Source organism: Gavia stellata, chromosome 6 (genome assembly GCF_030936135.1).
Source record: "Gavia stellata isolate bGavSte3 chromosome 6, bGavSte3.hap2, whole genome shotgun sequence".
In the NCBI taxonomy this organism is placed as follows: domain Eukaryota; kingdom Metazoa; phylum Chordata; class Aves; order Gaviiformes; family Gaviidae; genus Gavia; species Gavia stellata.
Window position 1 is genome coordinate 54,035,771 of NC_082599.1, and position 27,477 is coordinate 54,063,247.

The 27,477-nt window shown below is 40.6% G+C and overlaps 1 protein-coding gene across 1 annotated transcript in view; it reads right to left on the reverse strand.

The window, feature by feature from the left end:
* Positions 1-27,477, reverse strand: part of BMPER (BMP binding endothelial regulator) — a 145,368-nt gene that overhangs the window by 46,552 nt on the left and 71,339 nt on the right. The window contains exons 7-12 of the mRNA XM_059818979.1: positions 24,354-24,453; positions 20,931-21,040; positions 20,154-20,294; positions 17,763-17,867; positions 12,229-12,274; positions 3,061-3,390 (exon numbers count right to left, since the gene is read on the reverse strand). Coding sequence (XP_059674962.1) covers positions 3,061-3,390; positions 12,229-12,274; positions 17,763-17,867; positions 20,154-20,294; positions 20,931-21,040; positions 24,354-24,453 — 832 coding nt within the window. The remainder of the gene's footprint in view (positions 1-3,060; positions 3,391-12,228; positions 12,275-17,762; positions 17,868-20,153; positions 20,295-20,930; positions 21,041-24,353; positions 24,454-27,477) is intronic.

Sequence of the window (27,477 nt, forward strand, 5' to 3'; positions counted from 1 at the left end):
AGGAAGGGTATTTACTCCTACATGCATGATAATTTTGTTGGAGCCTGATCGCACTGTGCAGTGTGTGCCTTTTTGTTTGTTCACAAGCAGAAAATTCAGTTGGTTTCTGTAAACCAACAAGAGCTGTGACAGACAGGATTATGCTATGGAGCAATGTTTGAAATGGTCTCCTTGGCAGACAGAAATTGTTTGGAAGTGTTTCTTGGTGCCTATGCCCCCCTTTCCTTCCCCCCCAAAATGGATGCGTTTCCCATTCACTTGGACAAAGATCAGAATCCAAGAGATGAGAAGCCAAAGGATGCAGCATCTGTCTCATCTGGGGATGTGCAGAAAAGGAATATTCTCTGAGTTACTTTTTAGGGTTTTCCAGTTTTCCCCTTTCTTTGAAGGATGCTTAACCAAATTGTTACTTGATTTCTTAACTTGGCATTCTATGTGCTCTACTGCATTTAAAAAAAAAAATCCTTCTGGATTTATGCACATCACACACTGAGTTCCCCATGCTGGGAATTCCCATCAATTGTTCTGCATGATTTTTCATGGTAAAGGCATCCTCAAGAACTGGCAGACCACTCTTCCCTAAAGATTTAGTGCCAAAGTGGTACAGAAAACCTCAGCAAAGCGGCTTTGTGCAAAAAATCAGCACAGAAACAAAAACAAAAAAGCTCCTGCTCTAGAGGGACAGATAAGTAAGACCAGCCCTATGACCCTCTGCTCTCTCCTCTTTTTAACAGACAAATTGTAGATAGGGACTCAACACCCTCCCAACCACACCCATGACAAAGTACCTGCAAGTGCAGGGCGCCAGAATTGCTGCTGAATGGCATCCAGGGCTACAGCTGGTGAGGAATTTAGCAACAAAACAGGTTTTCACTGGAAAATGCCAATTCATCAGAAGTTAAATGCTTCAGGGAGACATATCAGATTCAATGAACTTCCAACACAGCACAGGCAAGGCTCCAAGGCTGGTTTCCTGCCAGCTCGCCTGGTGGGCTGCCTGGAAGCCTGGACTTTCAGGGTATGCAACTCCAGGACAGCCCTGCCATGCAGATTGCCCTGTAGCCACGGACCACAAGGCTTCCTGAAGCTTTGGGCTCCCCTGTTTTACCAGGGCTCAGCTCCCAGCTCTACACAAGGAAAACCAAAAGCCGTGGGAATGCTGGCTGAGCTGTAAGCACCAGACCCTGCACTTCCCAGCCCAATTCTACTTCGAATTTTGCTTCTAGTGCAGTGGTTTTGCTTATTTTTCATTACTTCCTCCCTCCCCCTGTTTTTTCACCCTACACTGGGAAAGTATATATTTTTTAAAAAAATGCATGTTTCATTCTGAAACAGAAAATTCTCCAATTTTTTTCCCCTGGCACTCGGAATTTCCTGTGAAACAAAACATTTGTCTTTAAACCAGTTCTACTCAGCACATTCCTCCTCTCTACAGCCTCTCTGCTGCTTGTCCTCTCCCAGCAAAATGAAGCCATGCCGTTCTGCTGCTTTCCAGGCCTTACGTGCTGAGGAAAGGAGGACTTGGCCCATCATGCTGTGTTCAGCGAGAGAAACCTGATCCTGCTCCGTTAAGGGGAGGAATTATTTAGGCTATAATTTGCAGTGATTACACACTGTTTGGTATGTTGTCATATGCCATGTTTGCACTCCCTCTGCCAACACATGGACAAGGATGTGTGTAGTCATTTATTAGGTTTGCACCAGAGACAAATGGAATAGCAGCAGGATTAGCTGTCATTCATCTTCAGTTGAAAACCTTTCCTTGGCCTGTGGTTGGCTAATGAAATCCACATCGCCAGAATTCATCGCATTCAGCTGGCTGCAAAGAGAAACCCTCAAGATGCTTTTAATTAGAAGTTGTGAATAATGGTCAACTTGTGTGCATTTTACAGACAGCCACAAAAATCTGCATTGCCACTTTGAGGAATGAGCCCAGAGCTGGGATCCACATTATGCAGACTTACATTTCCAGGGGCTGTGTGAACAGGTGTCTAACTTCTCAGCTCAACAGTGGGTGCTAGTGTCCCCCTTGAAAAAAAATTATGCTAGATAATGAGTATGACTATGTGTCACGCCTGTGACTATATCACTCCATAAGAAAAATTGGTTTCACTGCTTTCACATGGCATTTAATTGAATTAACAGTAAACAGTATTCTCACTGAAACAGTACTTCACTGTGTAAGTGAAATCTCTCAGGACTACAGTTGTACCTAACACATGCTAATGAGAAAGTTTTAAACTTCCCCTCAGTCTTTATCTATGCAAGGATACTATAGTTTCAGAACAGTTTATCAATACAAATGTAAGTCCTCTGGTTTAGCATTTTGACAATTAATGTATTCTCTAGGACTCAAAAGCCTTGAGAGTCTGCTATCTCCCCTCCCTGTTTCTACAAATAAGGTACCAGATTCTCTGAAGTTTCTGATTTCCTTTTGCTTCTGGTGCTGTGGACTCTCTGTTCCCTGCAGACAAACTCTTATTTGAGCACAAAGCAAGCTCAACAAGATGGCACTGAACAGCAAATTAGGCCTTGGTTTTCAAACCAGAACCTCCATTTTGCTGGGTAGCCCCAGTGAAATGTTTCCATAATTTCACAACTTAAATTCATTCCAGCCATTAGTAACTATGATTTTATATAATTGCTGACTTAGACTGTAAAATATGTTGCTGCAACTGGGAAAAAACTGAATGTTATGTTTAAAAACTGATCTCCTCTCTGTTCTTATCTATAAGTATCAAATGATGACTGTGCATAAGCCACTTTTAAGTTACTGGCAGTTAAAATCATGGCACATTTGTCTATGCAGGCAGTTAATTGTCAGCTGCAGAATGAAACATAGCTTAGCAAATGTCCTGCAAAGACTTCAAACTCATAGCTGGCATCTCTGTCTGCTTGTGGGCTGCAGGGATTTTGAAAGCCCTTTGGGTTCCTCAGATCTCTGAAGAGTTGTGTCTATGTTTATTACCACTATCATGCTTTTTTACTGACTGCTGTTCATGTCACACTTGAGAAGTTCTTCAGAGAGAAGTCACACACACACACACACACTTGCCCTACCTGCTTTGGTTGTCACTTTCAGCAAATAACCATCCAAATCGATCTGAAATTGTGGTGTCTCGCAAGGTAGTGAGATGCGGGTCCCATTCCACTTCACTGTGAGGTGCTGCTGGAGGCTGATAGTGCTTCTGCCCAACACAAGGTCCACTGACTTTGTCCAGGAGAAAGAACGGGTCCGACGGGCATCGTTTTTTACCAGCACCTGAAAGGGTGAGGCAGAGGAGGAGCAGTCTTTCGTCAAAACGTACTGACATGTTCCCTGAAAGTTAAATGTCCGTCCATCAAAAGTGTTGTAGTGGGGGTCTCCAAACACAGTGCAAACTCCAGGCTCTGCAGGTGAGTGAGAAACAAAAGCGCCATATCAGGATCAATCAAAGTTTGAAAAAAACAGTTGATAAGAACTTCGAGGACGCCACTCTCGCCTAATCTATCTGCCCTACAGGGCCGATTTGGCTGATGCCCACTGGGAATATATATTTTTGAAAAACAGAAGTTTCATGGCTTTAGTAGAAGCCTTTCCCAAAGCGGGTAGGAACCAAAGGTCAATTGATCATTGGGGCAGCATAGGAAGGCTAACCTGTAGCTAGGAACCAAAGACACATCTTCCAAACTATATGTTTGTCCCTTAAACATAATGTACTAGCCGGACAGTTTAGGTTATTACAACACCTGTGAAATTTTTCAAATTATTTCATTTCCAGAAGATACAAGCCTCACTCATGATATCAGAGCAGGCAGAGCCCACATGTCTCTGGAGATGTGTGATGGGAGCCTTCCCACCTAGCTTCAACTTTCCAAACATGGCATGTCTAGTCTAAGCAATTCATCCAGTCTCCCTCTCACTGACAAAGAGAAACAGACATGACTAGAGAGTCTTTCATCTCACCAGTTTTAGACATTTCTTTTAACACGTGGGGAATTACTCTCTGGAGGAGCCTGTCTCTCTGCTGCCAGCTCTGGGAGCACAAACAAGTATCTAAGACTACAGGCATTTCTCTCAGACAGTTAAATTCCCCTGGGATGAGCTCCCACCCTGAAGCTGTGTTGTGGGAGCAAAGGCTAACCCACTAACAGAAGCAGAATTCAAAATATCACATGTATACTTTTGAGGCTAATTTTAATGTCCCCAGTTGGGCAGGGATGATCCCCTGAAATTAAAAGCCATCAGACCACTTTAGCAGGACCTGGTTCTGCCTGTATTTTACACAGGCACACTTATAAATATTGTACATTTATAAACTAGGTATATTTATGTTTTTTTCCCAAAGTATCTGTAGAACCAGGCTCTTTATTCAGTGTGAGAAGCTATCATATATGTTGGTTATACACAACTGACTTGCAGCAGTTATTGTTATCATGCTACCAACTAAAAGTCAGTAGTACGTGACTAACATGATGCAATGATTATCTAAGGGCATGGTGTGTGTATATATATATATATAAAATCCATCTCTACCAATCATTTGCATCATTACAAATGGAGGGAGATTTCTTACTGATGTTTGCAGCCATATGCTGGTCAGAGAACCCACAGCTCAAAGGCAGAACATTTCCACACTCGTGAATGATGCTAAGTTACCCTGCAGTTACCCAGCAATTGATTGAATTGTCTTGCAATCAAAGAAAGCAGCCTATTTATTTGCATTGCAGCCTTCTGGTATAACAATAGGTCCTAACCACATCTCATTGCTGCTGTTCCTGGAAGGAGTCTCAAGGCAGAGAAATGCACACTGCTACTGCCAGCTGGATGCCCATGGGCTGAGACTGCTTTTGAAAGATGATGCCTGTTTTAGAGGGAGGGCTTGATGCAGTAACAAAATTTGACTCAGTAATCAGAGAGCTGTGAACAGCATCAATCAAAAAACCCCAAAACACCAAAACCCAACAAAGGAGGGGAAGAGTAACAAGGAATACAATTTATTCACTGAAAAAAAAAATTATCCAACTAACAGTGGCTTGCCTGAAAAGGCAGCTAAAAAAGGGCAAATTCAAACCTACAAAAAAGGAGACATGGTTGTTATGGAGAAGAGGCAGGGAATTCCTTCAGTGGAGTGCAATGCAGCTCTGACTATGCAATACACCTTTCTCAGCAGGGTTTTTCAGCCTAGGCAGAGTGCTATGCTAAAGCAGCTATAATGTTTCCAGCGTTTTTCTAGCTGTAGTTAAAGAGTGTCCAAGAATACCTACATGGAAACACAGAAAATGGGGCTGAAGGGGACCCCAGGAGACATTATCTTTTCCTTCTCCAGCTGTAATGCAGAATCACCTGTACCTATGTTATTCCTGACAGGTGTTTATCTATCCTGCTCTTAAAGAGCAGTAGTAACAGCAACTCCACAGCCACCTCCGGCAACCTGTTGCAGGGCTTGGCTGTCCTTACTGTGAGTAAGGTCTTCCTAAAGTCTAACCTCAGTCTCCCTCACGGCATGGTGCAGTGCCATCACAGAGCTGGCACCTGGGAGATTTCTACTTTACCCCTAACCGACAGACTTTAAGCAGAGCCTGAAAACCAAGACACTTAGATAAGAGAGTGCTTTTAAAAACGTGCACTTCTGTGAGTCTCATTTTCCTCATTGATACCAATGAGGATATCAATAACTGTTTTCCAAAGTCCATAAAAAGATTAATTGATTCTCCATAAATTGTCAGGAATCATATAGTTTTTAATCACCAACGTATTTTTTACCAATGGGAAAAAAATCCATAGTTTTTATACAGAGACAATCTAACTTCACCGTTACTAAATCATACTAACATGTTTCTGATTTCCTTATGTACACATATAATTACCTGCATAATGAATGTTAAGATACATTTTATTACCTGCTCAGATTCTATTTCATTTATTCAGGCTTTAATTTTTCTTTAAGCATAATGACAACTTGTATGAAAACAAGGAAACTAACAACAAAAAAATCAGCCCAAACATCAGTGAAGATTTCAGAGGAGAGAACTAGTTTTTGCCTGTGTTTCTAGGGGCCAAGAATGTGGACATGTTATACATGTTATTAACTAACATATCGGGAGGGGGAGGCTGGTTCTTCACCTAAGCAAGTGGCTAAGAGGCAAGACATGAGAGGAACAAACATAAATTAGAGATGTGCAGGTAAAATTGATAGTACCAATGGGATCCAAAGGAAATATTTATTTTTAATTTCTAATGTGTTATGCAGAGTAATGTTGTTTTATGTTATGTTACATCGTGTCACGTCATATGTCAACTTGATGCAGTGCAGTTAAAATAAAAAAGAATGTATTTTGGTCTGGATAACTGAATGTCTGATCCAAATTTGACTGTTTTCTTTAATAACCAAGGAAATGGGGGAGGGAAAATCTACCTAAAAAGAGCCTGAATAATTAATTCTCTGATATCACTGTGTAAAACATTCTTGAAAGATTTGCTAAAATTGTGGGTTTAAAAAAAAAAAAAATCCACACCCTGCAAGAGTGTGTGTGATAACTCAGGCACTGCCAGTAAGAAGAACTGGTTGGCCTAGAAATAAACCTTAAATACCGGGTGTAACAAGACTGCAAAAGACAGGCAACATGAAAAGATTTCCTGCCATTTTTAGGTTTTGGGTTGTTGTTTATTCCCTTTTGGCAGAGTTTCAATCACATCATGTTTTATGGTTTGCTGCCTTTTTTTTTTTTTTTTTTTCTTTTTCTTTCTTTTTTGCTTCTGAAACAAACCAGTCTTTCTGCTTGGCTGTTTTTGAAATCTATTGGAAGCACTGGTTCTCTAGTTAGGATCGTGTGTGACTTGCTCCTCTGTTGGGACATAAGGGATGGAGAGGTGTTGCTGCATCACCAAAACTACGTTCCCCAACACTGGAGTATGAATTTTGTTAGCTTGTGCTAACAAGGCATAGGGTCATGGGTGAAGAACCTTCCCTTTTTTTCCCCACAGTAAATTGTTTGCAACTTATTGTGGATACTCCTTGTGTCTATCAGCTGTCCAAGGTAGAGTTAGAAGAGGGCAATTATATACAATACTTTCCCCTAAGACTCTGCCAGCCTCCAACTATTTTCACCTTAGGGACTTTCTGAGTTAGACATAGTTTCTCTTTATTTAGTAACCTTTGATAGACTTCTTTTCTGTGAATTTTTCCAGTCTCCTCTTGAACCCAAAAATGTTTTTAGTATCCACAACATCCTTGGGCAAAGTGCACGAAGAACCACTGCCTCTTGCTTGCTTTGAACCTGGCATTCATGATCCTTGATGTCTTCTTTTGCTTATCTACAAATGCACATGAAGGCAAATATACCCATTCCCTCCCTGTCCCTGAAAAACACAGATTTTTCAAAGGATGGCCCCAGGCTGTGATTTTCAAAGCGCCTTAGGCACTCAACTCTGATTAAACATTGGGAGCTGGCTGCAAACACCTCTAAACCTCTTTTGGAAATCCTGCATTTAGGTTCCCAAATCAGTATTCAAAACTTCTGGCTTTCATAAAAGCTTCTGGGAGCTCAGCAGTTTTCACATTTGTTTTTTAAGCAACTAAATACGAACTTTACGCTTTTCCATTTGCCAATCTTAAACTACATGCGTTATTCATGCAGTTTGCTCTGCTCCACCTAAGGCTCTACAGCTTAAATGCAAGCTAATGATAATAGTATTTAGGTGCTAAAGTGAATACTATAGGACTCTTGGCATGCTTTCCTTGCATTTACAAATCATGTGCCCAATTCAAATGAAATAGTGACTTTCATTAGAAAAGGTAACGAGGAAGAGGAAGGTCACCATGGGCAAGAAGCACCGTTTTTGAAAACACATTTATCTGTACAAAAAAGGAAGCTGAAAAAGCAACAGCAAGGAAAAGAACTTTTTAGCATTTCCTGAGTTTTAACATACTCTCATAAGGAAAAAAAAAGTTTATGAAATCACGACCTGTTTTGGCCAATATGGAGGGATAAAAGTCTGAAAGACAACTCATTTCTCGTAAGTAGTATGCCGAGTAAAGGTAAGAACCACTTATTGAAATAAGTGGTTGCCAAAAAGTACGTTTCTGCCTTCCACCCAATCCCCCCACCCCTCCAGACAGTATTTAGCCTTTCTAGAAAGGCGAGATATATATACTGCTTGGTGGAGGCCAGACAGACAGTCAGCACACACATCCTGACTAGCCAGAGAGCATGAGCATATTGGCTGGGCAATTAGCACACTTGTAGCTCCAGAGCAGCCCCAGGATATATTGTCTCTAGCTGGGTTTATTATTTGTTGGGATATAAAGGAAATGGGACACAAATCCATAGGAAACCAGGCTCTGTTAGCTCTGGTGCTCATGGAATAGCTTGTTTTATTTTTTCAGGAGATCAGAGCAGTCAATTGAAGTCCAAGATGTCCAGATGTCTGGTCACACTCTTCTGGGCTTGTAGCTAGTTAAGAGTGGCCAAGAAAAATATACTTTAAATTATAACTAAAATTGGTTTGGACACTTTCTAAGTAAGGAGAGGGAGGAAAAAATACAAGTTTACCAGTTAAGGGTGTTCTGGTTGCACATTTATAATTCAAAAATATCTCAGCTTTTTAAAAATAAAATGAAACTTTGAATGCAATTAGCCCATATGCTGAAATAAGCCCTAAATCAAACAGAACACATTATTAACTTTTGAAAACTACCTACAGAACACACATAATAGAATTTCATTAGCTTTTCTTTAAAAAATGTATAGCCATAGAGTACTTTCCTCATAACTGCTGCATAGTGCAGCTTGATATAATACACATTACAAGGTGTGGTGTCAAAAACTCCACAGGAGTCTTTATGGTCTATTTCATAAATAAAATAGCTATTCCAATTTGTCCAAATACATATTTATACAGTAGACCATCATGGCTAAAACGGCTGAAGAGGTAAATCATGAACAGCATTCCACTATGAATAAACAATTGCAGTCTTTTTGTTGATGTATTTCTCCATGGCAAGGAAATAACACAAGAAATAGGACCAGCAGGGGCCTGTGTGGTTCTTTAGGCCCACTCCCTGGTCTCCCAGGTACCTACAATGCATAACCCCACCTTATTTTTCCTTTTTTTTGTTTTTTTCTTTGAAGAGTCATCATTTTTTTCAGTATTACTATAAAAACAAATTAAAAGGATGCAGGACCAGGTGAAAGTACCAACCTTTTACTCCTAAGGCTGGGTCCAAATGCCCTTGGGTTTGGTTTAGTTCCAGTGGTCATTTCGTCAATTAAAAAAGCTGCAGAATGATTTGTGATGAACAAAATTTTCTGCCCCAAAAGAGGCCTTTACTGCAAAATTAATCATGTGTACTGCTAGACCTAGAAGACTGCAGTCCACTTTGAAAAAACTTCATCCATAAAGCCTCACAATGACTTAGGTAAGACTGTTAGCATTATTGATCATAATTAAAATATATCTACATGGTTGCAGTAAGAAGCTTTCATACTGCATGCTGCAATTTCAGCAAGGGCTATCAATTCTTCTTTATCAAGAACAAAGATTTAACCTCCATTGCAAATTCCCATCTTTGTCTGGAGTTGAGAGCAGTCTGGTAATGTTATTTGAACTCAGGTTTAGTGTTTTCTTTTTTTAATATGAAAATGACCTCGGTCTAACATAGGATTACTAATTTATGAAATTGACGTCAGTGGTGATTTTTCTAAATCAAGCCCAAAAGAGTACATTTCATTACATTTTTACAGCAGGATAAACTAAACTGTTGAATTTTCCACTGGTATGACCACTGTGTTTAATTAGCGATAACTGTACACCAGCCATGGAGCTTAAACAGCAACATGCCAAAACCAACCACAGTTAACTTCAGCAACAGTAGACAAAAGAGACTCTCCAGCCCTTTAGGAGATGAGGTACTTTTTCTCTGCAACAAACTGCTTTGAAAAATAATCCTTTGATTATTTTTTTTTTTTCAGTTTAAAGTGTATCCTTTAACAACGTGACTGTTTTTGACCCACTTCATAGAAATTGGCTGCATTTAAACTGTACTCAAAGCTCTCCTGTGTACAGTATGTTCTTGTACCTCCTATGTTGTTTTTACTTTGGAAAATTAATATCTGCTGGACTGCCAGAAATGTCTGGTGTGTTAATATGTGGAGAGAGAATCAACATGAGTGGGTGGGTGAGGGAAAGGGCTGTGCATGTACATCTTATCACATCAGAAATTGGCTGAATTAGCAAAGTTTCTAATTACTATCTGAGATAGTGATCATCACTGAAATCCTTATGATTTTGCCTTTTGCCTGTCTTAAGTTGTGATGAGATTTACAGCACTTCTGGCGCAAAGGTGGAATTAGTTCCTTGCAAATGGCAACTGTTAAAACACTAATGGCTACCACTGCTGTATGACAGTTGGTATTTAAGCGCTTTGATTACATTACCTGATAAGAGCTGGGAACAGCCTTTACTCATAAAAGCTTAGAATCAGGTCAGCATCATCTCTCCTCCAAATGCTAAATGGGTCCATAGTGATACACCTCTCCAAAAAAAGGACCCCTCTGTTTCACGTGCAACAGAGGAGCATGCCACACTGCAGGACAGTGCAACTAGCCTCCCAGCCTCATGTACAGCTAGTGCAATGCAGACAGGACACATAAGAAGAGGCTAAGGGAATAAGGTTGTTTATCCTGAAAGCTTCAGGGACACATAAGAGCAGTCTGCCAGTACCTAGAAGGAGGCTACTGGGAAGATGGAGCCAGGCTCTTTACAGAGCTGCACGGCAGGAGGACGAACAACAGTGGTCTGCCCTTAATTTCACATGTCTTATAGTCATGACCATTGCCTTCTTATATTACCAAGTTCTGACTTTTTAGGTAACCTGGTTCCTAGATGAGTTATTTTTACTTGGAAAATATCTGGGTTTTGCCTCCTTCTCCCATGAAACAATTATCACAAGTCATCATTCTCTGACAGCATTTCTGAAGGAGTCACTGTACTGTCTTCCTTTTAACCCCTTACAGTAGAGGGTCTCCAGTGCTTTGAGGGAATGCCTGGCCCCATTATTTTCCTCCCCCTCTCATGTTACAAAAGAACACATGAGAAACATTAAATGAGACTGAAAGACAAGAACAGATGCAAGGTAGAGATTGATAAATTCATGACACTAATGACATGTCATGTTCGAGTAGAGGTCTATGCAAATTTCTTCTCCCTTGAAACTGAGCTAACATGAAATCAACTGCTGGTCAGTTGAATCCTCTTTCATTTCTCCCTCTGTTCAGTATTATTTCAAGTGTTTCTGAGCTTGCCACTCATATTTAATTTCATTTTGATACTGAAGACTTACAAACTAGATTTATTTTATCACAAGTTACATGTTTCAAAATAATTGAGCTGCAGAGTGGAAAAACAGGTATTTAGCATATGGGATTTGTGCAATCCAAGAGCACCCAGAATTGACTTGATCAGCAAAATCAATTTGATTTTAGAAAAAAGAATAGGAAACACTGTCCTTAAAAACCTGCTCTTTCTTTCAGTAGCCTTCCTATAAATCATAAAACCCCGTTTTAGCAGTCTGTCCCTATTTGGTAAAATACTTAAACATGTCCTGAAGGAAATAGGTAATTGTATCCCAATAACTTCAGTGAAGACAAGTCTCCCTGTTGACTAAAATAGGACAAGCTTAAAAATAAGTAATTATGCAAGTGCTTTACTGACTAGGAGAGAACACAAGTGATATCATAAGATGATCATTCCTGAAGTGAAGAGTAAAGGGATAAAAAGGTGATGGTTGAGCTAAACATCATACAGTCAGAAGGAGACCTTTCTATTGTACTTTCCACTACCGTCCCAGACTGTGCCTCAGATTTCCGCACACCTTTTTTTAACTCTCACAGATCATCTGCAAAGGTGTTGGATTATATATACACATACCTGGGATGTTATTTACAGATATAAAAGGTACCCAGTCCTCAAAGTTACAACTCTATTCATTTACTTATTTTATCACCTACAAATTTCACAGGCCAACTACATCCTTCAAAAAGCAGCAGCTCAGATTTGACAAAAATAGTGTCAGGCATTTTATTTTAAATTTACAGATTTATAGGAGGCAAAATCTGTGGCCAGCAATAATCACCTGCCCTTTAGCCACCTCTAAAAAGAAGGCAGAAAAGCAAACATACTTCTCATATATTTATTTTCTCTGAAAGAATAAAAAAGAATTTAAAGAATGTGAAGAAAGAACTTACTTTCAGTGCAAATAGGACAGCATCCTTTTCTGTTCAGGATTTTACCCTAATTGGGAGAAAGACAGGCTGATTTAATGAAAGAGGTTTTGGAGCAATGACGGTGTTATGTTGTAAGGCTGGATAAGCCCTTGAAAATAGTTCAAGTTGTATTTGAACTCAATGCCCTGGTTACAGCTTCAAATATCAGGTGCTAAAACCAGACAGAACTATTCAAAGAGCTTCCTGGCAGTATTATAAGAAATGAAATACTAAAAGGGTTCTCTGTTACCACTTTTCTCTTTAGAAAGAGTGTGAGAGAATTTTGGACTCATGTATTCACGGATATCTAAAGCAGACTAGTCATTGGGTTAACAAGATCGCTACCTTTTCCCTCACCTCCCAAATTATATACACAATACATTTCCTATGCACACCCTTTTAGTCACCACACAGAGGCAATCTGCTCCACACCCACACTCCCCCCAAATCATTCATTTTTCTTACAAAAATGAAGTAAGGAAGGAGTCACTGGTAGAGATCTAGTTTGGCCAGATTTCTTTCATGGCTAAAGCTTGTGGTATCTCTCACCAAATCATATTACCAATCATGGACCAGTCTCCCCAGTGGAGTAAATGGACATGCATCCGAGGATGTGCAATGTCTAAAAGCAAACAATTTGGTCTAGTCATAGTAATAGGAACAAAAGGTTTGAGTCTTTATTTACCACTCTGCCCAGATCAATTTCATTTATGGTTGTGTCTTATACAAGGCTGGCTAGAAGCAGAAGGCATGCCTCTGTGTACATACCTTTATGCTCCTTTTCAGTCTTCATGGAATTAAAAGATGTTCTATCTCATTTTACTTAAATTCCCTAAAGCTAACCATCAAGCTATAGGATAAGCCTGGAAAATTTCAGACTGAACGATGTGTTTTTCCAAGCGAAAACTGGCATGGGTTGTAACAGAACTTACGGTGATACTGGAGCTCACCCGCATTCCCATACAGGGAAGGAAGAGGCATATGGAGCTGTGCTGCTCCCCAGCACCGAGCCTTTGCTCCAACAGTAGTTGAACATAGAGAAAGTACCCTTTATGGGACCACTGCTCCTGTTCCCCACCACACGGGTGAGCAAGGAGTGGCCAGCAAGAGCAAGCAAATGGAGCTGTGCTATTCTGCCCCACTCAACATGCTCAACAGTGCAGAAAAGCTCGTGAAAACAGACAAGAAACAGGCGGCAGGTCTATGCAGAGAGCAGGGAAGTGGGCACAGGCAGCAAGCCCTATTGCTGTCTGCCTTGCTTTCTGCCTACAGCACTGCCAAGCTTTGACAATGTGCGTGGGGAGAAATGATACCCAAGTATCTGCTGGCAGACTGGAGTGGAGCGCGCTCCCTCCTGCTCATGTTTGATGTACCCAGATGGCATTAATGAGAGGTTGGTGATGAGTACGCTTGGGCTTATCATCCGCAGGGCATAAAACTTCAGTATAAGCTTGTTTTTGAATGTGCAACTGCATGTGAACAGACTTGAGGTACATCTGGACTCGAGAAAAGGGCTGGATCAGTTTCACTGGCACTGTGAGCAATGCTTAGATGTTTGTGTGACCACCAGGCCTGAAAGCAAAGAGAATAGCTGAAGACCAGGCTGCAACAGGGAGACCTACCAAGCACCTACTAGGACAAAACCCCTTAAAGGAGGAACCATTAAAACTGTACAGAAATAGGGAGCTGGGCAACACTTATTTGGACGAACGGAAGACATGCAGCTGAATGCCACACACTGCACTGCACAGCCTTACCTCTCCATTTCAGTAAAAGAGTTGAAATCATCAGCCGAGCTGGAAGTGGCAAGAATTCAAGTGAAACTGGAATCTCCAAGGCAGCCTGCTGAGGCTGGTTACTTGAGCCACCATGTTGGCCCAAGATCCTGTTTTTGTCTTGTAGAATAAGGAAACCCATTATTGTTAACATGTGCTGCAAGAGTTCGTTAGCATTGAGGGTTCCCTTAGGAGTGGGCTAAGTGATGTGATCCCATTTTTCCCTATGAATATTTATAAGCAGACCACATTTGAGGCTATTTATTTTCTGGGATTTTTCTTCTTTTTTATGAGGTTTTCAATTTTATGTCTGAGGTTTTTATTTGCTTTTTTTTAAGGCAAGACTAATTGTGGGGGGAAGGGGGTTGTTTGGTTGTGCAATAGGAACAGCTGTTGTTTTTTTGTGCCTCATTTGGCACTAGAGTAAAAACAGCAACTTTTTGTTTGTAATAATAACAGATGTGTATAACATTAAATGCAGTCTCTGCTAGAGATGGGAGAACGTGTTCTGAATAAATTTTCAACTCACTTGAAGTTCACGGGTTCAAAACTTACCCGCAGAATCGAACTCTGCAAATGTCTTCACATGCCGTGAATTTAATTCTATTAACTTTTGCACAGCCCTGGAGCTCAGAAAAGGCTGTATACTGTAAAATTCACCAGGCTCTCCTCTAGCAGTACAAAAAGAGACATGTCCACGTCCACTGACTATTACCACAGGCTTACATTGTTAGTGAGGAGTGCAAAGGCGTAAGGAGAGAAGGTGAGGCAGAAAATTATAAGAACGGGTAGTCAGAAAGGAGATGGCACAAGGCAAGAAGGAGGCTGGAGCAGGGCTAGGGCAAGTGAATAGTAAATTAGGTAAGAAAAGGTCTAAAGGATCTCTGAAACTCAGTCTTGCCAAGTATTGAGATTACTCCCTTTCTATAAAATATTTAAGCATGTGTTTAAGTTTAAGCACACATGGAGGGCCTACTAACTTCAGCAGGACTGGACACATGCTTAATAGCTTTGCTGGATGGGGGCCAGCGTGTACCTCACCTTGCAGGCTGACGCTCCAGGTAACTGAGAGAGGGAATATCTATGTGGAGTCAGTCGTCAGAAAGTAGGAAACAGAAACCACAAGCCACAAGGCTCACTAGAAGCACAAGGAGGACTGATTTTACCATAAATATGACAGGAGGGATTGCCTCCGCTGCAGATAAAAAGAAGCTAAGAAAGACGCTTCCTGTAATTACTGATACAGGATTAAATGCTCCAAAAAGAAAAGAATAAAAGAAACAGAAAAATGTGCCTAGTCCTATGAAGAAAATGAAAGAAATGGCAGAAACAGTCTTTTGAAAATATGTCAGTCTGCCACCAACACATTGAATAATATAAATGGTTGCACAGTATTGGAAATTTCTGAGAATTACCACTTTGAAAGCCATCCTTTCAAGAAATAATTGGCCAAAAATCTATGTTGGTAAATTAAATAATGTTCTGTCACTAAAAAAACCCACAACATCGTGCAAAGATTATTAAGACTGCATGGTAAAGCATTAAGTCAAGGAATAATATTGTAAGTTCCTTGTGAATCTTCAGTCCTTTCACACTCAGTTGTGTGTATAATAACACAGTTTTAATGAAATGAATTTATGTGGCCTGACACCTTAAGGGACACTAAACAGCATTTTATTCCACAGCAGTCTTCAACAGTCAGTAGAGACTGCTTACTGCCAGAAATATTGTGAAGAGAGAAAAGAAATGGAGTTCACATCCCTACAGTTTGCAGAGACAGCAGCATAACTCTAAGCATGATATCCAGACTTTCAGTATCAGAATCACTAATATATCTTTATCTTGAATAATGTGGTGTGTTTAATCTTTATAGATTTGTGACAGAATATCCCATCAAAGAGGGTGGAGCACACATGAAAATTAAAAGATTAAATCCATTAGCCTACATTATTTGCTTTAAAATTACTTGGTACCCACCTGGAATAGGAAAATAAATCTCACTGTAGAGTTTACATTGTTTCTCCTACCTGTCCTTCCAACTTAGCTTGGAAGAGCAGAAATGTAATGTGTACCTGTGAAGGAGGGTGGGTTTGCGTGCAGCTTGCTGTAGACTCCATTTTAAGGCAGGCAGCAGGCTGACTGGTTAGATACTGGAGGGAATGGTACTGCAGGGTAACAAAGCTGGTCTTTTCATCCCTGAGGGACTGGACCTTCTCTGAGGACTCAACTCGGAGGTCTAAGGCAGTTTAGGACTTCACATTAACCTTGGAACAGATCGTGTAGCAGTGCTGAATGAGTTCGTCAATCAGTCAGTTATGCTGCTGCAGGGCTGCGGAGGGTGAATTTTTACCCACTGCTATTTTAATTTTAGAAGCCACTTCAACTGATCATCTCAATGGTGAAATTTATATATGGGTACTGCTGAAGTGGTGTATTTCACTTAAGATCTATATTAAGCCATATTAGGTATTTGATCTCAGAAGCATCTTAAACGTTTTAAATGCATCAGCACAGGGAAAATATAAATGAGATGCAGTGTGTGCCAGGTTCTCGGCCAACAAAGAATTTGAAGAGACCTGAAGGATCCAAGCTCTCACCTCCTGCTAATACTGTGAATGGCCTGAACAAACCTGATTGCCACGAGCCACATCAGGTTCCCAGAAAACCAGCTCTATTTGTTCACACTTCCCAAGATGTATGCAACATCTCACATGAGGCCCATTAACAGGAGAACTGCCCTCTGCAGTGAGTGCCAGAGTGCCAGGAAAAGGATGTCCCCTTTTCTGAGGATGCAAGCATCGCTCTTGCAGCCCACTGGCACAGCAGAACAGGGAATGCCAAGGTACAGGCTCTGTATTCTACCACCGCTTCTGGCTGTCAAAAGTTCACACATATAAAATTTTACAAACTAGAGTTTGTCATTTAGAATTTTATACCTAGGTGTCTGTGACTCATATTTTCCCCTCTGGCTTCCAGGATGGAGAAGGAAACATTGAGAAGGTGTAATGCTAACGACTTGGCTCTCTCTTCTGTAGTTCTGTTCAAAGATCTGCCCCTACATGAGGTGCTATTTAGAGCTCCCTCTTCTGAAAGCTTGAGCCATTAAAACAAAATAATTTGTCAGTGACAGAAATCCAAGAAACAACAGCTGACTTTAGCTCAAGGTTTCAAGTAATGCTAATTTTTGAAGCAATTAAGTAAAGTTACAATTACACCACTCTTTGGGTTCACTTCAGACTTTTGAATAAAAAATACTCAGGCTGCAACCTTAGAGAAAGCGGCATGGCTTGATTGAAATAATTTGCTTTGCTTTGTCTAATTTACATTTTCAACCAAGTATTAAGCCTCATATGCACTGAGAAATGCAAGTACAACAACCTCCTATGGCTTGCCTTAACAATATGCGTGCTCTTGAAATACTAGCACAGTCATCTCACCACTTTACAAAGCTATTAAATATATGTGAAAGAGATGTTCCAGTGCAGATACTTGGAACACAGAAAGTTAAAGGGAGGAGGAGAAAAGGAAAACAGAGTCTTCAGAGCAAGGACAGAGGCGGGAAGCCCATATTCACTGTAGCAGTAGCACACTTGGGGAACGCCAGCCTAAATTAATATGCCAGAGGATCCCTTCTTTCCAATCTGCATGTCCCACTGCCATGCACACACTTCCAAGAAACACTGAAAAAGATAATGGTGGAGAAAAAAAAAGAAGAAAGTTCTGTTCTTTTAAAAAACTCACATGAGGACAGCTGCTGACTGGAATGCACTGTTTCTTGCGACACTCTGTCTTGCCTTTCACACAAGCACAGATGGTGCAGTTCACGGAGGACCACATCTCTCCATCCTGCAAAAGGGAACATGATATAGTATCAGTTGGGGTGGCAACAGGAAGCTATTTCTGCAATGTATCATTGCACAAGAAAGGATGACTTTCCATGTTGGCATTGTGTCATTGTTTAGTCTAAATTATTTTGAGGTGCCTGTCCATGGCCAGTCAGATTAAAGACAAAGATCAAATTCAGCAGGGTTTTCTTCCCTTTGGTCCTCTGGGTCAGAAATTCATTTTTCCAAGGCTAACCAAATCACATTTGCATTTTTCATCAGTGTCCTGATTATTTGCATTGTTTTCTCTCCAGTCTGTGTCCGAGATGTGATCACACCTACCACAAATTTTCATTTAAGCTCACATAATTAGAAAAACCTGATTCATTGGGTTGAGTGACATCTTGAAGTTGTTGCATGTGAAAGTATTTGATTAAGATGTCAACATATAGTGAATTTATTCCCACATGCAGCATCATTTTGACTTAGGGCAGGAACGGTAGAATAATGAATTCTAATTTAGATTACTTACAGCACTTTCACAGATACTTTATCTGCTAAACATCTGAAAATGCTTAGAAGAGATACAGTGCTGAACTTCTCAAATGCAAAGCAGGTAAGACAGTCTATGTATGGCTCTTAAAGCATTAGGTGCAGAGCAAAATATGCCTCATGGTCTTGTCCCCACTTACTTGGGAAGGATTGCTTGTAGAACTGCCCTGGCTCCTTTTTGCACAGTGTTGCATTTGCCAAGTGTGGTTCCTCAAACATTCCGTCTCACCCACTTACAGTCTTGTGCTAGCCGGCCTAGAGCCAAAGTGTGCGTGTTTTCTGTTTACAGGGCTGCTGTGAAGGAAGGGTGAGGATAGACCTGACAGGAATAGGCAGTCCAACCAGACAGCTGTGAACAATTACGTGCCTACCTCAACATGATGTTTTGACCAGAGAGAAAAACAGCCTGAATCTGAAATGCCAAGGAGCCTAACTTACTTAGTGCAGCATGCTTGGTCAAAGGCTGTCTCTCCCCTATCTTTTGTTTCCAGGCCACATTATGATTGCCTGGTGTTCCTGATGCAGCACATGTTCTTGTGGGCCTCTAATGACTGCTCTCCAAGCATCTGCTAAGGTACCAGAATACATCACAGCTGACTGCAATACAGCTACCCTGATGTTTTATCTCACAGCTGATTTTGCACAGGAGTGCAAAAACACATTCGCTGAGCCCATTTTACCTGTGTTAGACCATTAACTTCAATAGAGCGATGCTGGATTACGTTTTTGCACATGAGGCCAGAAATGGGTGTACTGTCTCATTATTTTTTCTTACTCCATATAATACTTAGTAATATAATAAAATCTTCACAAGAAGCAGAATATTTTAGTTGGGTGCCTAAGAAGCAGGCATTTGTTCCTGAAGCACAATAGCACCAGTGTGAAAGTGCCAATCATTTGGAGCATAGTCTCAATGTACAGTAAGTTCACATGTAATTTCCAGAATAAACACTTCAGCTATGTACACAAAAGATGGAATAAATGGGAAGCAATTCTGGCTGAGCAAACCAAGTATTCATAAAGGATTTAACATTTGATCTGATTCAAGGGTCTCTTAATTCACATATGGCCCAAGAGGTGACAGAATCTTTTTCTGACACAGTGTGAAAAAAGCCGCACCACTTGGAAAAACAAACAGGGTGTCAGCAATAGCAGAAGTGTTCTGCAGGGAATCCCTTGTGATTTGAAAACATTGGGTGAGAGTGCAGTAGGTAACAGTTATGACAGGGCTATCCCAATATAAGATGTCAGGGGTGCTGTCCTTAGCAGAGACACATGAAATGTAGTAAATCAAGATGAGTAACTTTCAGCCAAAACGAACTTCGCACAGCTTCTGTTGGCTCAGCTATGGAAGAGGCTCTTCGGCTCAGCAGATGAAGCCTATGTACCACTCAGAATATCTTCTCCATGATTGTCAGTGTTTGTCTGGGAAAGCAGAGCATTACTATCTCTGACTAAAAATGTATTACTTGTTATGAAACAGCAGCTTGAATCTCTGCGTACAGAGAGGGAGACAACATGTCACGTCAAGCAGGAACTAATCTTTAACTGCTGTGTATCAGCAGAATTTACACAAACTCAGAAAAAAAATAGCAGATGGGAAATTTTGCAAAGCTTTGCCTCTGAGTTATTCCATCATCAACCAGGAAGGTGAGGATTCTGCTAAAAAACAAGCCACAATACTAATTTATAGTAAACTCATGCTGTTTCAGCTGTTACAACGACATCTATTCTTGAGCCACATCTGAAACTTTACCTGGAAGATCTTATTGCCAAACTTGCACACTTTCACTTCCTCAGGAGAGATATATGAGACACACTCCTTGCAGCAGTGGTCTTTGTTTTTATTGCATTCACCAGGAAGTAAGCACCTCTTCTTACATATCACTGTTGAATCCTAGGTAAAAGGACAAAAGGAGATCATGAAATCATCACCAAGATGTTTGTGCTCCTGTGTGTCCTTACCATAACATTTCTGCTTGTTCAGTCATTGCATCCACCCAAGCTACAGCCCAACCGCTTTGAATAGGTCAGCTCAGAGAAAATAAGAATTATTTACTGGATTAAGGGAATCTTTCATGGTCTGTGAAGCTAAAGCCCAGCTTGTACTTCTGTTGGCTTGCAAAATCTTACCGATTTGGTGACAATTTCATTTTTTGTGCCTAGATGCAAAAGTGCAAGTAGTCATAGTCATGTTAGAGGAACTAAAAAAAAAGATCACTGCCCTTCAGCAGAGATATGGTAATTTACCATTTAGAAATTCCTATTCTACTGTAATGCAAACTTAAAGAGGATCATATAATCTGTGTAACTTCATTTTGCATCACACAGAATCAGGCATCATGTCTCAGCTGAGGCAGGCAGTAACTTTTTAAACTTTCCTAGCACAACGGCAAGTGCTCTTCCAATCAGATTCTCAGGGACCACACAGGATGCCAAAGAACAATATCAGGGCTTACAGTTCCACAGCCCTACAAATTACTGCTAAGCCAGACAACCAGCAGCACACAATACCAAAGCACTGTGGACTTACCTTGCATGTACACATTGTGCAGTTGTCATAAATAAATGAGGACCCATTATCATACACATTGCTGTGAAAGAGGCAGCTTCCAAATGGGAGGTCAAACACTTTCCTCTGTCCTGAATATAAATAAACAGTAATAGAAACAGAATGTGGTTGAAAAGATGCCATATTGTCAACAAAAATAGTAGGGCTTATTGTCACCAGACCAAATTCATGTGCAATGTGTCATTTGCTATGTGTTTCCATTTTGGTGTGAAGAAAATACGTACTTTTAACAGTTCACTGTTCTTCTAGCACACATTCATCTGTACAAATTCTGCCATGGGAGGGAATATAAATATGGTTTATGGCATGTTTATATTGGAAAAATCTTTCTCTTCTTCTCATCATAAAGTGCACAGTGCAGCTAAAGGAATAAAATGTAAGCACTGCAAACTCTTAGGGTAGGTACACTTAGACTAGTTTAAACAGTCTTTAATTTAATGCAATAACTTATCAAATAAAGCAGCCTTAACTGGTTTTAGCATATCTACCTCAGGGGTTCACAGCAGCCAAACTAAATCAACTCAGTGACACTGATGCAAAAAAACCATAGGTGTTGTCCTGTCTCATTAAGATAGCTTGGTGTACCATGTTCACACAAGGTTTCAAGAACTACAGGCATTTGCATCATTTATGAGCATAATGAGGGCCACACAAGATATTTAGTTTCCATAACCCATAAAATATTTGGGTTTCATGAGAGCGAGACAAGGTTTAGAACACTATACAGGGAAGGCAGCATCAATATCAAATCCTTCCTGAAGTCCTTGCAATCCTGCAAGCATTTTCAGATCCAAGTTGCAACACACCTTGTGGTCCTGCAAGCTTCTGTTATTCCTCACCTAGTAGGTTATTTTAAACAAGTGACCATTATGATACATAAACATGAGTTCTTTACAAAAACTCACATGAAATCACTATACTTATCTTCCTGGTGTTGAATACCTCCCCCTGTTTACTTTTGATGGCAGCCAACTAATAAGTTCTCTTATGAGTGGCTGCCAGTCTCCTGGCTTATCATTTCTGAGGTCTGATGTTAAATAGGCATCAATTCCAAGGTAGGGAATGGCCACTATAAGTACGTACAAGAAGTCCGTAAGTACTAGGCCAATACTTTAGCTCTCAAACAGTCTTGGCACACTGTAATTCCTTCCCTTTTCAGTAATTCCTGATAAATGTAGAACAGCTTAAAAGGAAAAGATTCCATTTTCCTCTGAGATATAAGCAAACAAAAGGATAAGCAAACAGCAAAATCCATTAGATTAGCCTTGAGTTTTTACAAATCTAATGTTAAAACAACTATTAAATAAAAGTTAAGAAATAATTGCTATTGTTCAGTTAGACACAATTTGAACATCTCTCTCTTGCAAATTAGCTACCTTGGACTAATCTGTTCTTGCATAACCAGCCTTCCTTTTACTGAATGCGTGTCTTTCTGAAATAGCTTAATTTCTCTTGCAGAACTGACATATGAAATCAGTTGAGGATGCTCAGTAGCCCTAAAAGGAACGGCTCTACATCCATGCACCACTTATGGGCAAAGCCTAGCCATAGCCCTGCCTGTAACAACACTTCTACTGCTCTATGTGGGGTCAGGACTTCAACTGCAGAACTTATGTCAACAAGTGAACAAAAGTCCAGTTCTCTCTCGCACCCTCTTGCCATGCCTTGCAAACCACCCAGCACAATTCCGGGTGGCCAGCCCAGTTCAAATAGTTGGTAAAAAACCACTGGCAAAGGAGCTACCACTTTAAAAGATGTGGTGGTGAAGATATTGGATTAATGGCCGGCTTTGCTGGCTCATAACCACTAGTTAAACTAATAATTCAAGTCCCAGTAGAGTCCACTGCATTCTTCTAAGCTATATACGCTGAGTATCAGGAATTCAATTGCAGGGAGGTCCTCCACATGATACTTTAAAAAACATGCCTCAGCATCCCTGAAAACGTTTCTCTTTCCTGACTGTCATGCAGTGTGCTACACATCCCTTGGCTCTACCTCCGCTCCAAAACTTTCAACACTTCCCTGTGAATACACATTATCTATTCACATGTGTATGACATGCTTTAGAGTGAAGACCACATAAAATGAAAATCATTATTATTAGGGAACTCATTTACAGACATTTCTAACAGGGAAAAAAGAATCCGTAGAAAAATCCCCATGGAGCAGTCAAAAATTAAAGCTGGGTTTTGAATGCCTAGATCAAGGAAGTGAAGGTTCAGTTGAGAAAAGCATGGGGTGGAGAGGACAAGGGGAGTTTACAGAAGGAAAAGAAAAAAGTCCTCAGCCAAAATAGAAGCTCAGTGTTTGGACTGTTCTCCTCTCCATTTCATTGTTGTATTACTGTATTACTCTCTGGTGCTGTGGTTAAATGTTCCAGGCAGATATTTATCTGTAGCACTTCTCAATTAGCAAATAAATAAATAAATAAATTCAGGTTTGTTTCAAGCAGTCAAAAATGTTAAGTGTTATGAGAAGCTGGAACTCTCTATGGCTTGCTGCCTCCAATGCCAGACCTCTCTGTACTCCTAACCTAGTCCTGGAAACAGACTTTGGATAGTAGCAAAGATATGGTCAAAATGACAAAATGTTTCTGTTGAAGAACTGGGAGTTATCAGCTCTGAAAATTTTCCAAACCTAATTATAACCTCATAGACCAAATTAAAGCTAATTTACTTGGTAGGGTGTAAGTACTCCTTGTTTATGAAATAGAGAGACATATGCTGAGGAACATTAACCTGTGGGATCTGTGGACATGGTAAGAGCAAAATAAGGACTCTCAAAAGTCACTGCCTTCCTTGGCATGACTTGGAAGAGGCCTCTGACTTTCTCCTTTAAAATATGTTGGAAAGATGTAATTGAAAATATTCCTGGCTGAAACTGTGATTCTACCTTAAGAAGGCAACCATGAGGCAGACTCCCAGGCCCCTGACCTCTCTGACAACAGCTTCTAAGAATGCAATTTCAGTCCAGAAGTTTCCTCTGACCTGCATTTCCTCAAAACCAAGAATGCAAATGCACACTTGAATAAAAAAACAAGAGGGTGAGGCCCTTTTCTTGTGGCAAATTCCAACAAAACATTTCCTCCCACTTCAACCTCCTTTCTAAAACATGTGTCATGAAGGTGGGAAACATCTCTGTATTTGTTTCTCTAAGCAAGCCAACTAGTCTGTGCTCAAATGCTCTTCTGCGGCTGCTTGCTTAGTACCAACCATTACTGACCCTGAGTACCTGTTTAAACCTGTAGATTATAAATTCCACTGAGCAATACTGCCTCTTCCACCTCCCAGAATTTACCAGTATTGTGAAATACCGGTATAGAAGATGCTACACAGAAACATATCATATGAATTACAAAATTCTGAGGGGAAAAAACCCACTCACCTAAGCATTTGGGGCAACACTGCCCAGCAGGAATGTGACTGAGGTGCTGGGGACATGAGAGAATGGGGCAGACTTCTTGGATGCATTGTGTCCTGCCACCCTGAAGGAAAATAAGCTCAGTTAGAAAAAACAATAAAGCAAAATGTCAAGTAGATGTGCACATACCCATACAGACTGGCAACAAGTCTTGAAAAGCCTTAGCCAAAGCAGTATTTGCCAACAGAAATTTCTGCTTGCAGCAGGCATACAAGGAATGTGTACAACTGCCCTTCAACACTTTCTATATTGCTTGTAGAGACCTTGGATTATTCATATTGTTTCTTTCTCTCAAGCAATGAATGTAATAGCTGAAGAAACAGTGTCTTTTTATCTTACTTCTTGGTGTGGATATGAGAAAAACACAGAGAATAAAATCATTATCCATGAACCTTTCCGGATGTTCAGAAAAGTTATTGAGCAATTTTTTTACATTATTCTTCACCTCCTGTGTTGTGCCCTTCTAGGCTTGTCTGGGACAGGGATTAAGTGCTGAAGCAAGATGAGAGCAGGTGTTCTTCCACTATGTCCATGACCTCAGAAACCAAATAAGCCAAAATCACTTAAGAAAGCACATTCTTGTCAGCCTTGGAGTCCAACTATGCAAACCCAGAAGGTCTGCTTTCTTCAGAGGACTGAAAACCAAGAGGGTATGTGAAATGTTGAGAATGAATGTGGCCAAAAAAAAAAGAAAAAAATAAGCAACCTGGACTGGATATATCCTGGTGTATCAACAAATATCTGAAACAGAGAGAGGCAAAAAGCACAGCAAAGAGGAAAGTACAGAATATATGTCTAAGATTAAGTCAGTCAAAAGACATCTTTGTTCTCATTCTGCTCTGTTGCCTGATTACTTCACCGTGTTGTGTTTAGAATATTGTGTTTAGCTCTGGACTCTCTACCAACATGTGCTCCATACACTCATGAGAGGTCCAGGTTGTTAAACTTTAAAAATCAGTCCACCTTTGTCTTAGCAAGAGAAGTCAGTCCTTTTCATCTAACTGCCCTGCCTTATTTATTACTCAGAGCTGCAGGCTCATCCCAACAATAAGCTTTGTGTTTCTGGATGCTGTGATGGAAGACTTATGAACAGTCTCCTCCCACCTACATGCTGGATGCCTCTTGGGGCTCCCTGGGGAAAGATGGAAAAAGCTGTTCATTTTGAAGAGCTCTGTGCCTGAAATGATGGTATGCCATTCCACTCCTAATGGCCTCAGTGAATCATGTAAAAAGCTTTTACATACGGGCAGACCCACATATACGCTATTATACAGAAAATAACATACTGACTGTACCCCAGTTCTGTAATAAGTTTTCAGGCACTGAAGTCTACCTGCCCCATGGGGCCACCAAAGCATCCCGAATACACATGGCTAAGGACTGCTCGTAATTCTTTCACTGCAGCATGCAGGAACACAGAGTTTATTGTAGACTGAAATGACTGCTCTAAATTAAGGGTCAGACCAGAAACTTGACAAAACGAAATTAATTCTTCACTGATGTTCCTTATGATGCTCAGGGAATAGCTCTGTGAGAAGAGACACAGGTGCAGAATGAAAGAGAAAATACCAAAGAAGGGCTCTGTGAAGCAATGCTGTCATTCAGCCCAGGGAAAAAAACTAAGAGAAGACAGAGTTCAAACTTTGGTGACTATTCAACAAATCGGAAAGTAGGGCATGGAAACCTTAGCCAGCCTAGTGACAGGATCAGGGATATATCTATGGAAGATAAAGCAGTGCTTCAACACATGGTGAGCACAGGTCCTTTTTCTTGCAACCTTGCTTCTGTATTTAATACTCACATATCCTATGCCTCTAGGGAACTGCTCTGGAGTCTTCCTTCTCTGACAGATTGAATCAAAGCTCAGGTTCAGCACATTATTGAGACATTGCCTTTGCAGTCTGTTGCATGGAATTTTTTTATATGAGATGCCATGGATAATATGAAATATTTCTTCATTTCGGCCTTTTGTTTATAGCTGCTTTTATACTTTTTGTACTGGCTCCTCCCCTGCACAAAACTAAGTCCAGTTGCATCTCTCTTTATACCCCACTGCTACTCCTGCTTCCAGCTGTAATGCTGCTTTTTAACATCAAACTGCTTTCTAGGTCGCTTCTGTCCCAGATAGACTCTTCCAGGCTTGAATATCATGCTAGGGTGCCAGTTCAAAAACAGTCTGAAACAAATCAGCCTGTACCATTTAAAGTAAGCATAATCCTGCTTGCCCTACAGAGCTTAGAGAGATAGCTCGTTGGGCACTATAAGGAAACGTCAAAACCTACACCATATTTGTATTTTCTTAAAAGCCTCAGTCATCACAATTCAAAACTCACAAAGCATTCAGAATACCGGCTTTCAAAGTAGGATTAGCTAGCGTTGCCAGTGCTTTGAATTGCATGGACTAGACCTGTGTAGAAAACGCAGTGCAACAAAAGTTCAACAAAAAAATCAAGGGGAAAAAATAACTCTGGAGAGCAAAAAGGTTGGCTCTGGACAGCCTAAGCCAGGGTGGGAACTGTACAGTAAACACCTTGCCTCCTCCACCTCCCAATTACATCCACAGCTTTTAGCTGACATTTCCCTGTGAAGCGTAACAACTCCCAGGCAGACAGAGTATTCCAGGTCCGAAGCAACACCTTCCAGTAAAACCAAACCTGAACTGGAACCCAGTACAGACCAATAATGTACAAGTGACACCTGCTTCCTGTGAGAAACGCTATTCAAGAGCTAGGCAAATAAATCCTTGAGCGATAGTTATGGGAAGCCTTAATCAGGGGATGCTGCTGCAGTCCACAGTCCTCTGGAGGTAATACATTTTGTAAGAAATCTACATCTACAATGAAAAGAATCACTTTCTACCTCAGAGACAAACAAAAACACCGCAACTCCAGCTGCCACCTCTTATCTGCAAAACAAAGCAAGAGGCTCCCTGGCATCCACTCAGAGGGCAGTATGGACTGAGGTATTGTCTTGTCTCAGCAGCTTTCTTAAGAGACAGAAGAGAGGGGAAGATGAAATAGCACTTTCTAACTCTCCCATGAGAAGTCCATCTTTAAGAAAGACAGACAATGAGTCTTTCCTAAAACAA